The 12,471-nt window shown below is 42.3% G+C and overlaps 1 protein-coding gene across 1 annotated transcript in view; it reads left to right on the top strand.

Annotated features, from left to right (window-relative positions):
• The window catches only part of HSF4 (heat shock transcription factor 4), a gene marked incomplete at both ends in the record, with an annotated part of 142,639 nt that overhangs the window by 84,590 nt on the left and 45,578 nt on the right, over window positions 1–12,471 (top strand). The window contains one exon of the mRNA XM_082270358.1: window positions 3,375–3,499. Within this exon, the coding sequence (XP_082126484.1) occupies window positions 3,375–3,499 (125 nt within the window). The remainder of the gene's footprint in view (window positions 1–3,374; window positions 3,500–12,471) is intronic.

The raw sequence follows: 12,471 nt of genomic DNA, 5'->3' as shown, positions 1-12,471 counted from the left end.
TATGGAACTAGAACTGCAATCAGAAAATGCAAATGATCATAAGGACCCACATTTCATCACTCATTTTGGAAAGATTGAAGTTAAAATTAGGCATTGTCTAGGACTGCCTCCTTTGTAACCTACTGTGAGGAACAAAGAAGTGCTCATGGCAGGTGCACATGAAAGATGGAGACAGTTCACTGTAGGCATCTCCAGCATGGCTACTGCAGTTCTATTATTATTAGCAGAGCTTAAAGCAGAGTTCCAGCCACAGAATCATTTTTTTTTTTAATATCCCCCAAACAGTGACCCTTAGACCTCTATACATCCGCTAATCCTGTTTCATACATTGTAATAATATGTTTGCAAGCATGAAATCTTACTTTATAAAAATTCTTGTGAGCGCCGCCATCTTTGTCCTGGATCTCCAAGTCCATTGTGGGGAAATGCCTGCCCTGCTTCCTGGTTGTAGTGGGCGGAGGCCGGTGATTCCAGCACGAAATCTCGCGCATGCCCAGTACTATGTACTGTGGAGTACTCTGCTCCACCTAACATTGCGTAATTTCCTGTTTGGAAATCACGCGATGAGAGGAGCGGACGGCCGCTTTCGTCACCGCCCATTGCATCCTGGGAGCCAAGAGTAAGAGCTCCCAGGACGCATTGCGGGACAGGAAGTGACGGCGCGGGCCACGGCCGAGGAAGGAGGAAGTGGATGGTAAGGTGAGTATATTATCCTCTCTAAAAAGGTAAGTAAAAAAATAAAAATGCCGGGAATATCCAATTTGGGCTCAGGAAAGGATAAGGAAGCATATGCCATAATATCGGCAGGCATGATTTTGGGGCTGGAACTCCGCTTTAATGGACTGTTGAATGAGAACAATCTCATCATCATAATTATTCTTATTCTGTATACAGTGAGATTATTAGATTATAACACTGAATACACAGTGTAATAATCATCACCTAATTATGGTGAGAACTTGTAAGGCTACTCACTGAAATTAGATAGTTGAGCTAACCTGGGTTTAGCAGTCACCTGCTAGTCAAATAATTCTAGGATCAAAACTGATCATGGGCTGCAGTAAAATAGGCACTGTAACATGCTTTATTGTGTGTTGTGTTACCAAAGCTTATTCATTTTGAATGGTGACAAAGTAAAAATTACCCCACTTTAGTTTTTTTTTACTGCAGTGCACTGCAAAGCACATCAAAAAGTCCCATCTCTAGCTTTCTTATATGCATCTAGTGACACAATTTCCCCACCAGTATTCCCAGCACTGAACACATAGCTCCCAAATGTCCCTAAATTTGAGGGATTGTCCCTGATGTGGAACAAGGTCCCTCTTTTCCCTCATTCCTCCTAATTTGTCCCTCATTTTCATCTGATCTACAGTGTCACACAAAAGTGAGTACACCCCTCACATTTTTGTAAATATTTTATTATATCTTTTTATGTGACAACACTGAAGAAATGACACTTTGCTATAATGTAAAGTAGTGAGTGTACAGCTTGTATAACAGTGTACATTTTCTGTCCCCTCAAAATAACTCAACACACATTAATTAATGTCTAAACCGCTGGCAACAAAAGTGAGTACACCCCTAAGGGAAAAAGTCCAAATTGAACCCGATTAGCCATTTTCCCTCACCATTGTCATGTGACTAATTAGTGTTACAAGGTCTCAGGTGTGAATGGGGAGCAGGTGTGTTAAATTTGTTGGTATCGCTCTCACTCTCTCATACTGGTCACTGGAAGTTCAACATGGTGCCTCATGGCAAATAACTCTCTGAGGATCTGAAAAAAAGAATTGTTACTCTACATAAAGATGGCCTAGGCTATAAGATTACCAAAACCTTCAAACTGAGCTGCAGCACGGTGGCCAAGACCATATGGCAGTTTAACAGGACAGATTTCAGGTTCTACTCAGAACAGGCCTCGCCATGGTCGACCAAAGAAGTTGAGTGCCGTGCTCAGCGTCATATCCAGAGGTTGTCTTTGGGACATAGACATATGAGTGCTGCCAGCATTGCTATACAGAGGTTGAAGGGGTGGAGGGTCAGCCCATCAGTGCTCAGACCATACGCCACACACTGCATCCAATTGGTCTGCATGGCTGTCGTCCCCAGAAGGAAGCCTCTTCTAAAGATGATGCACAAGAAAGCCCGCAAACAGTTTGTTGAAAACAAGCAGACTAAGGACATGGATTACTGGAACCATGTCCTGTGGTCTGATGAAAGCAAGATAAACGTATTAGGTTCAGATGGGGTTTAGAGTGTGTGTGTAGCAATCAGGTGAGAAGTACAAAGACAAGTGTGTCTTGTCTACAGTCAAGCATTGTGGTGGGAAGGTCATGGTCTGGGGCTGCATGAGTGCTGCTGGCACTTGGGAGCTACAGTTCATTGAGGGAACCATGAATGCCAACATGTACTGTGACATACTGAAGCAAAGCATGATCCCCTCCCTTCAAAGACTGGGCCACAGGCAGTATTCCAACATGATAAGGACCCAAACACACCTCCAAGACAACCGCTGCCTTGCTAAAGAAGCTGAGGGTAAAGGTGATGGACTAGCCAAGCATGTCTCCAGATCTAAACCCTATTAAGCTTTGGTGGGGCATCCTCAAAAACAGAAGGTGGAGGAGCACGAGGTCTCTAACCTTCACCAGCCTGTGATGTCGTCATGGAGGAGAGGACTCCAGTGGCAACCTGTGAAGCTCTGGTGAACTCCTTGCCCAAGAGGGTTAAGGCAGTGCTGGAAAATAATGGTGTCTACACAAAATATTGACACTTTGGGCCCAATTTGGACATTCTCACTTTAGGGGTGTATTCACTTTTGTTGCCAGCAGACATAAGTGGCTGTGTGTTGAGTTAGTTTGAGGGGGCAGCAAGTTTACACTGTTATAAAAGCTGTACATTTATAGCTTTGCATTGTATCAAAGTGTAATTTCTTCAGTGTTGTCACATGAAAAGATATAATAAAATATTTACAAAAATGTGAGGGATGTACTCACTTTTGTGAGTTACTGTATATAGTTGTATAAAAAAATGCACTTTTTTTCTTTCCTTTTTGTTTTTTAAATTCCTTTTATCCAATTTCTAAATTTCTGCATTTGTAAATTTTAAAAAACAGTAGAAAAGGAATATTAGTGGTAATTGGTGTCCCTCGTTCCCATCCGAAAAAGTTGTGAGGTATGCTGAACAGCTGCTGTGGTCATGGTGTCACACTTCCCCATCAGATTTCCCATAATATAGAGTCCCACAATGGTATAAGAAGCTGATGGGTGTATAGCTCCCTGTCATCTACACACTCCTGAAATATCTGCAGTGGGTGTATGGTGCAATATAAATGTCAATAAACGATAATAAACTGTGTTCTTCATTGTTTTTTTGCTCAGGTGTCTGTTGTAAAGAGTGAAGAGACCAAACTTCGACATGAGGATGTAAGCCGACTTCTGTATGAAGTTCAGACCCTGAGGAATCAACAAGAGAATACAGAATGCCAGATGCAAGATATGAAACAGTGAGTTCTAGTATGCACACTGAGATGGATAGGGTTGTACCTAATATATAGGCAAACTAGGCAATGACTTGATGGATAAAGCTTATAATAGTAATTTATGATCCCATTACTTTTCTTAAAATTTTAGCTCTTTACCGGTATCATTAAATAACAATAACAGAAAATGGTGGAAGATGGTAAACTCTACTGAATTCCATTCAGCTAGTTCCACAGCCCACGTCCCACAGCTTTGTTCTTCTGTGTCCACAACCTGGTGTTGGATGAATAATTTATCCAGCCTGAGGTTGTAGCTACCTTCATTTCCTTTGTACATGATTGGGTATACAAAGTGAGTACCCAATACTTCAGTACCTAATACACCCAATACTCGGCTGTTCCCTACATACTGCTGCCCACTAGTGTTGGGCAAAGGGTTTAGGCCCAGCATAAGTTCAGCCCGAACATTGGCTGTTTGCCCTTTCAGCAAACACCCTAATTGTCAGGGCGTTCGACCATTTGTTCAACCTGCTGAATGCCCCACAATGCGCTGCAGAGTGCATTGGAAGCCCTGATTGGCTGTAGCAATGAAGGCTTTCCAAAATTAGGGCACAGAGCACAGTCATCAGACTGTAACTTTATTAACCACTTAAGCCCAGGAGGATTTGGCTACTCAAAGACCAGGCCCTATTTTGCAATTCGGCACTGCGTGACTTTAACGGACAATTGTGCGGTTGTGAGACGCTGTACCCAAATGAAATTGATGTCCTTTTTTCCCACAAACAGAGCTATCTTTTGGTGGTATTTGATCACCTGTGCGATTTTTACTTTTTGCGCTATAAACAAAAAAAGAGCGACAATTTTGAAAAAATAACAATATTTTTCACATTTTTTTATATGAAATTCCCCCCCCCCCCCCAAAAAATGTAAAAATCAAAATTTTTTAACATTTTAGGCCAATGTGTTTTCTGCTTCATATGTTTGGTAAAAAAAAATCGCAATAAGCGTATTTTGATTGGTTTGCGCAAAAGTTATTGCGTTTACTAACTAAGGGAAAGATTTTTGTCATTTTTATTGTTTTTGTGGTGTGCGATGAAGTCAGCACGTCATCCCCCTATGCGCTTCATCATAGAATGACACAATTCAGTATATTGATGTGCATTAGTGCACTTTTACTGCAGTAAATTGAAGTGCGTTTGTGCACTTTTACTGCAGTTTATTGAAGTGCATTAGTGCACTTTTACTGCAGTATATTGAAGTGGGTCAGAGCACCTTTACTGCAGTATATTGAAGTGCGTTAGTGCACTTTTATTGCAGTATATTGAAGTGCGTTAGTGCACCTTTACTGCAGTAAATTTAAGTGGGTTAGGGAACTTTTACTGCAGTATATTGAAGTGTGTTAATGCACTTTTACTGCAGTATATTGAAGTGCATTAGTACACTCTGACTGCAGTATATTGAAGTGCGTCAGTGCAGTTTTACTGCATTATATTGTAGTATGTCAGTGGAGTGTGACTATGTAGTGAGTCCTCAAGTTAAAGTGCACTTAACACCACTTTGCATTAATTAAAGTGCATCCAAGTACACATTTCCCCGTCTCTATTACATTTTGGTAATAAGCCCCCCATCATGTCTGGGAGGCCAACAAAGAGAGGCAGACGTTCTCATGGCACTGTGAGGGGGCCAGCAGCATATGTGTCCACAGGCAAAGGTGAACATGGCCCGTCCTCAACAGGGCACAACTACCTCTGTTTAGTGATGCTATCCAGCCACAGCATGCAATGGAGGTGGTGGACTAGCTTACTAAACTATCCTCATCTTCCTCATCCTTCGTCACTCAAGCAGAGACTAGTGCACAGTCCACTGCTGCTGCCAGAGTGGCTTATTCTGCCTCTTTGTCCACAGCTACTCCTGTCATAGCCCCAGCATCTGGCATGGAGGAGTTAGCTAAGTTACTTGAACACAGCGTCAGCAACTTGCTCTTCGATGATGCCTAGCAATTACTTGAGTCTGATGTTGAATCTGAGGTTGAGGAAGGTAGGAACATGGACATTTATAGGCTGAATACTGGCTAAATATATGAAATGGTGACCTGCAATATGTGCTAATGACATTTATATGTTAATATCCATTGAGGATTTAGTGTCTGTTTTAGTGATGCTGTATATAGGGCAAAACCCCATAGCAACTAATAAGATTTTACCATTTGTTATAGTATTTCTCTGTATTTGTTCTGTTTGCAATTTGCTCTTTACCAAAGTAATGTGGTAGGTACTCTAGATCCACGAAAAGCTGCCATATACACTTATCTCCATAATTGCCATCAAAATCAACTGATTCCTTTTTTTTCCGTGCTTCGCAGAATAAAAAAATACTGTCTGCATTTTTAGTTCAGCGCATACCAATGCATTAGTGTGAACTGACATAATGAAAAACATTTTTGCCTAGTCCATACATTGGGATTACATTGACCAATGCATCCCAACACACATGACGTGAACAAGCCCTATGGGATTACTATATATCACATTACAATAACACACACTGCATGTGTTGGTGTGCTGCAGTGCCAGTCAATTAGAATGTCAGCCCAGTTCAATGCTGTGCATTTTTCTGTAAAAGGGTCAGGGGTGTGACTTTGGCTTGTAGGCAGATGCAGTCTACTTTCTCCACTGTAGGTGTCGCTCCTCCTCCGCAGCATTGCAGTTGGAGAGGAAGTCAAGAGGAACATAGTTCCTCTATGGTTTCCTGGGACTTGGGGAAGCTATCTGACTGGATGCTGCTGCCCCATGTGATTCTAGCAGCCATCTTGGATCAGGCAAAGCCTATATAAAGCCCTAGCTCCCAGGCTTGGCACGCATTTGCAACTCGGTAGTGTAGGTAAAGGGATCCCTTCTGTGAGGGATGGTACTAGCTGCAGGGAAAGGTTCCAGCCAAGGAGGAAAAAAGCGTAGGGTTCACAACTTCTCTGGACATCTTCCCACTTGGGCAGGAGACAGCCAGGCTGAAATCCCCCTGCAACCGCTAGTGAGGGGTTAAAGCAGGGGGTGAGTTCAATGCCTCCTTATTTTCACAGTGTAATCCTGCAAATAATACACTTTCTGTCCTTTGGTGACTACTCTCACTCATACCACTGTATCTATGGCAGACCTCTGTGTCTTTGGCAGAAGCCATGGTTGTCACCAAGGAAGATATAGTTGTCTGTAGTTTCAGTTCAGCGGAACGTTAAAGGCCAGACCTCAACCTTGAAGCACTCCCTCTGCATTTTTTTAATTGCTTTTTAGTATGCATCGTTTTCTGAAGCTGTCTTTGGTACATACCTTTGGGGTGTACCTGTTCTCTTACTGCTCTCTCCTTGGTGGTGGCTGGGTCCTCTATGATGCAGAGAAAAGCTCCACATAGTTACATGGGCTTTGTCATCTGCATCAGTCTCCAGTGAGTCAAGTGGCCTAATGATGCTCCCCAAGATTGAAAGGGGGCTTTGTGCCCTGGGTCCACAGGAAGAGGGTTAAATGATGCTGGAGGTCATTCCATCCGGAAGAGGACTGGTGAGGAACATCAGAGGAGGTCACAGAAGTGCAGCAGTGGAGCATGAAGAAGATAAATACTGCTTTGGGACTTTTAAACAAGGGGCAATGGATTTTAAAAACAAAACTTTGGATTTGGGCTGTAAACAATAAGTACTCTGCAGAAAATGGTTAGGAATGTCATTGTCTATCACTGGTGCCCATGTGCATGCTAAGCATTTTTACAGGGTGTTTGGCATAGCTATCCACCTAGATCTTGCCCCAACCCATATGCAACGGCACTGCCTGTGTTGAGATTAGCAGCTGTAATCATAGCTATCTATTCTAGTGCCAATAAAAAAACAAAAGAAACACTATTGTAGCTAATGTAATCCCTTGGTGTGATATAATTAGAAATAGTAATAACAGTATTAATAACTGTAGATCAACAAACGCTATGCAAAATAAGTTCATCTACGGTATGTATTAGCATAGTGGCTGAAATGTTAGCGAATTGGAGAGACCCCTTTCCTGGGAAGACTGCAAAGCTCGACGCATTTCTAAAGCCAAAGCTTTTTTTGTTTTTGATATATATATATATTTTTTTTTTGATATATATATATATATGGTGTATGTATATATATATATATATATATATATATATATATATATATATATATATATACAGTCAGGTCCATAAATATTGAGAAATCGACACAATTCTAATCTTTTTGGCTCTATACACCACCACAATGGATTTGAAATGAAACAAACAAGATGTGCTTTAACTGCAGACTTTCAGCTTTAATTTGAGGGTATTTACATCCAAATTAGGTGAACGGTGTAGGAATTACAACAGTTTGTATATGTGACTCCCACTTTTTAAGGGACCAAAAGTAATGGGACAGATTAACAATCATAAATCAAACTTTGACTTTTTAATACTTGGTTGCAAATCCTTTGTAGTTAATTACAGCCTGAAGTCTGGAACGCATAGAAATCACCAGCCGCTGGGTTTCATCCCTGGTGATGCTCTGCCAGGCCTCTACTGCAACTGTCTTCAGTTCCTGCTTGTTCTTGGGGCATTTTCCCTTTAGTTTTGTCTTCAGCAAGTGTAATGCATGCTCAATCGGATTCAGGTCAGGGGATTGACTTGGCCATTGCATAACATTCCACTTCTTTCCCTTAAAAAACTCTTTGGTTGCTTTCGCAGTATGCTTCAGAGCATTGTCCATCTGCACTGTGAAGCGCCGTCCAATGAGTTTTGAAGCATTTGGCTGAATATGAGCAGATAATATTCCCCGAAACACTTCAGAATTCATCCTGTTGCTTTTGTCAGCAGTTACATCATCAATAAATACAAAACAACCAGTTCCATTGGCAGCCTTACATGCCCACGCCATGACACTACCATCACCATGCTTCACTGATGAGGTGGTATGCTTTGGATCATGAGCAGTTCCTTTCCTTACCGTGGTAATGAGTAAGCGGCCGTTTGTGCTGTGAAACGCGTCTACCTTGGACTCATCTGTTCCCACACTGTCTGTTTGTCCTTGATGATTTTTGAAGAATAAAGACACCGTTTATTTCATCTACCTGTGTGCGGCTTCAAAACCTATTATGCACGTTTCCGGATGGCGGATCTGGCCAGCACCAGGTTGGGCTTGCACCTGAGCGGCTTCCCCTCCCCCTTGTCTTCCACACCAGTTCCTTTCCTTCTCCATACTCTTCTCTTCTCATCACTCTGGTACAAGTTGATCTTGGTCTCATCTGTCCACAGGATGTTTTTCCAGAACTGTGAATGCTTTTTTAGATGTTGTTTGACAAACTCTAATCTGGCCTTCCTGTTTTTGAGGCTCACAAGGTGCTTTACATCTTGTGGTGAACCCTCTGTATTCACTCTGGTGAAGTCTTCTCTTGATTGTTGACTTTGACACACATACACCTACCTCCTGGAGAGTGTTCTTGATCTGGCCAACTGTTGTGACGGGTGTTTTCTTCACCAGGGAAAGAATTCTTCGGTCATCCCCCACAGTTGTTTTCCGTGGTCTTCCGGGTATTTTGGTGTTGCTGAGCTCACCGGTGCGTTCTTTCTTTTTAAGGATGTTCCAAACAGTTGATTTGGCCACACCTAATGTTTTTGCTATCTCTCTGATGGGTTTGTTTTGTTTTTTCAGCCTAATGATGGCTTGCTTCACTGATAGTGACAGCTCTTTGGATCTCATATTGAGAGTTGACAGCAACAGATTCCAAATGCAAATAGCACACTTGAAATTAACTCTGGACCTTTTATCTGCTCCTTGTAAATGGGATAATGAGGGAATAACACACACCTGGCCATGGAACTGCTGAGCAGCCAATTGTCCCATTACTTTTGGTCCCTTAAAAAGTGGGAGGCGCATATACAAACTGTTGTAATTCCTACACCGTTCACCTGATTTGGATATAAATACCCTCAAATTAAAGCTGAAAGTCTGCAGTTAAAGCACATCTTGTTTGTTTCATTTCAAATCCATTGTGGTGGTGTATAGAGCCAAAAAGATTAGAATTGTGTCGATGTCCCAATATTTATGGACCTGACTATATATATATATATTATTATTATTATTATTATTATTATTATTATTATTAATAAACATAAAATAACATTTTCACCTCTGACTGATAGCTCAAAATGCTAATGTTGTGGTTTGACTAATAGCTTTTCTTGCTCTTGAATTCAGTTTTGGAAGAGATCAACTGGTAAAGAAATTGCAAAAATACTCTCTCTGGCCTCGTGCACACTGCATCTAAACCATGGGTGTCCAACCTTTTGGCTTCTCTGGGCCACATTGAGTGTAGAGAAATTTTCTCGGGCCGCATATAAAATATGTACTATAGTTAAGGTATATAAGTAATAAAACGCCCCCCCCCCCCAGCACTAATTTATCACAACTAGAGGATGATCCTTTCCGAGGCAGCCTCTGCCTACAGTTAGTTGGAAGCCACTGTGGCCATGACCCAACCTGAATTCCTTCTTCCCCATCAAAAAAAAAAAAAATTGGCAGGGGGCAGTGGGCCGCATTGCCTGGGGCTCTGAGCCGCATGCGGCCCCCGGGCCGCAGGTTGGACATGCCTGATCTAAACAATGCCCATATTACAGGCATTTGATGTTTTTTTTTCTGCCTCTAAATACCCCCTATATTATCCTATGTGTCCATGCATACACAGGCATTTACAGGTGTTTAGAAGCAGGAGCATTTAGAGACAGAAATAAAAATCACTTTCAGGAGAGGTGCGTTTGGACAGAAAAAAACGGCAGATGCACGTAGACGCGTGTAAACACACCTAAACGCTAGGCACCTTTAGCTTTTGAGCATTCATTCATTTTAATTGCCAGAATAAATTGATGTAGCACCCTCCTAGGTAGGTGCTAGGTAAAAGCATATATTGCTCCTTCTGCTTATCAAGGGAGCCTGATCTATTAGGTTGCCTGTTACATGTTTCTAGGTGTGATTCACTTGGTCTGAGGGAGTGTCCCCACTGTGTCCAATAGGGGAGCTTGTTGGACAGTGGAGGAAACCCAGCCAGTGACACATTGGGTTTTGTGGGAGTCTCAGTGGGTGGGCACTCTTGCAGTGCATCCTGGGATTGCTCATAAAAACTAGGGGGACATGTGACAGGGCGTCTTTGGTGGCAAGCAGAGTCCCAGGAGGAGGCTGACGGCTTGTCTCTCCTCCTGATGTAAGAGGAAGGTGGTCTTAGGCAGTCGTCCTAGTGAACCAGGTGTGGAGCTGAGCTGCAGAGGATCCAGTGGGGCTGATGGTGGAGATGCTGGCAGAATCTTCTGGGAAAAACAGTGTCCGTGAGTACCAAGGGATTTGCCAAGGGTCTTCCCAGGAGGGGGGACCACTCCAGTGAAGTCAGAGGATCAAGGGGCCAGCTCACACAGAGTTTCAGAGTAAAGGGGGTGCCGTTTAGAACCCTGAAGAGTAGGGACAAAGGGGGTGCCAAGTAGGACCCTGAAGAGTGTTACACAATACAGTACAGTTCATCAAATTCTCCTTCACTGCAGTATTAAGGTGAAGCAGTGGCCTTGCCACACTCAGTGTTTCTAGAAGTCCCAGCAATTGTGCATAGTTTATATAGTTGGAGTATCCCACTCATCCCTTCTCCTATCCAAGTTCTCAATTAAATCAAGAAAAATCAAAACCCCTAGACTGTTTTTTGACTGAGCCAAGCACTTTGAATATGCTACATTGTCAAGTTGTTGCTATGGGTAACCCAGGGGAACCTGTAACCAGCAGCTCCCATGGGAGTAGTGCTACATTACTATTCTGGCCAATTAAATGAATGAATACTGAAAATACTTTATGCGCCTGATCGAGTTTCAATGTGCCTAAATACGTCTGAAAAGTGCGACTTTAGGGACTTTTTCAATGCAGCTATTCTCCTGCCAGGAGAAAGGCATTCAGGGGAGCTGTGTGTGCTTTAGGCCTTTGCGTGTATGTAAACCTTTTTTTTTTTTTGTTTTATCTATTTAATAAGTGCAAGAAAATACCTGTTGACCCTGCCAAAAATCAGAAGGTTCAATTGGGCTTTACTTAAAGGAAATTAAACATTAAAGAAAACATGTGCAAAGTGTAGACCAGTAAACACTTCTGACTTCTTTGTCCTACCCACATTAGAAGGGGAAAACACCAGCATTCAACTTTAACTTTTGGCAATATAGAACAAATAAGGTCTGGTTAATGTCTTATGTCGGTTGTACGGTAGTGTTGTCTTCGGTGTCTTAACCAAATTCCATTAGAAGGCTAGCTTAGTCATTAGGCCCCTTTCACACATGCTGTCCGTTTGTCAGTTTTTCATCCATCCGTTGACGGATGAAAAATGGACATCGATGTATCTCTATGTAAAAACGGATGACAATAGATGAACATCCGTTAACATCCGTTTTCATCCGCTTCCGTCAATGTCCGTTTTTTTGAACGTATGAATGCCCTATTTTTCATCCGTCAAAAAAACGGATCGGACGAAAAACGGATGACAACGGATGAAAAACGGATGAAAAACGGATGAAAAACGGATAACAACTGACGAAAAACGGATGACAACTGATGAAAAACGGATGAAAAATGGCTGAAAAATGGATGAAAAACGGATGGAAAACTAATACATTTTGACGTGACTGAACTGATAAACTGAACGGACCGTATGTGTGAAAGGGGCCTTAGTGCTCAGATTATTGGTGCAGACCATCGGAATAAAGTGTGACAGAACTATGGTAATTTCACCACCTCGCCTCCCCACTTTGCTCAATCAGAGAAGGCTGCTCCTATCACTGTAGCAGTGACCATTACAGTGATTTCAAGCATCTATAGGAATCCCACAGGTATGTGTAGCATTCTCCCCATAGGGCTTGCTGTATGATGACTTGTTCGGCCTCCTCTGATTACTAGCAGACAGTCACGTAGGGTACAGTTCACACATGCATCCTTAATCCCAATAGTT

Source organism: Pelophylax lessonae (genome assembly GCF_965119305.1).
Source record: "Pelophylax lessonae genome assembly, chromosome: 10".
Taxonomy (NCBI): domain Eukaryota; kingdom Metazoa; phylum Chordata; class Amphibia; order Anura; family Ranidae; genus Pelophylax; species Pelophylax lessonae.
The sequence above is the reverse complement of the archived record's forward strand: the minus strand, read 5'-3'. Positions and strand labels throughout refer to the sequence as shown.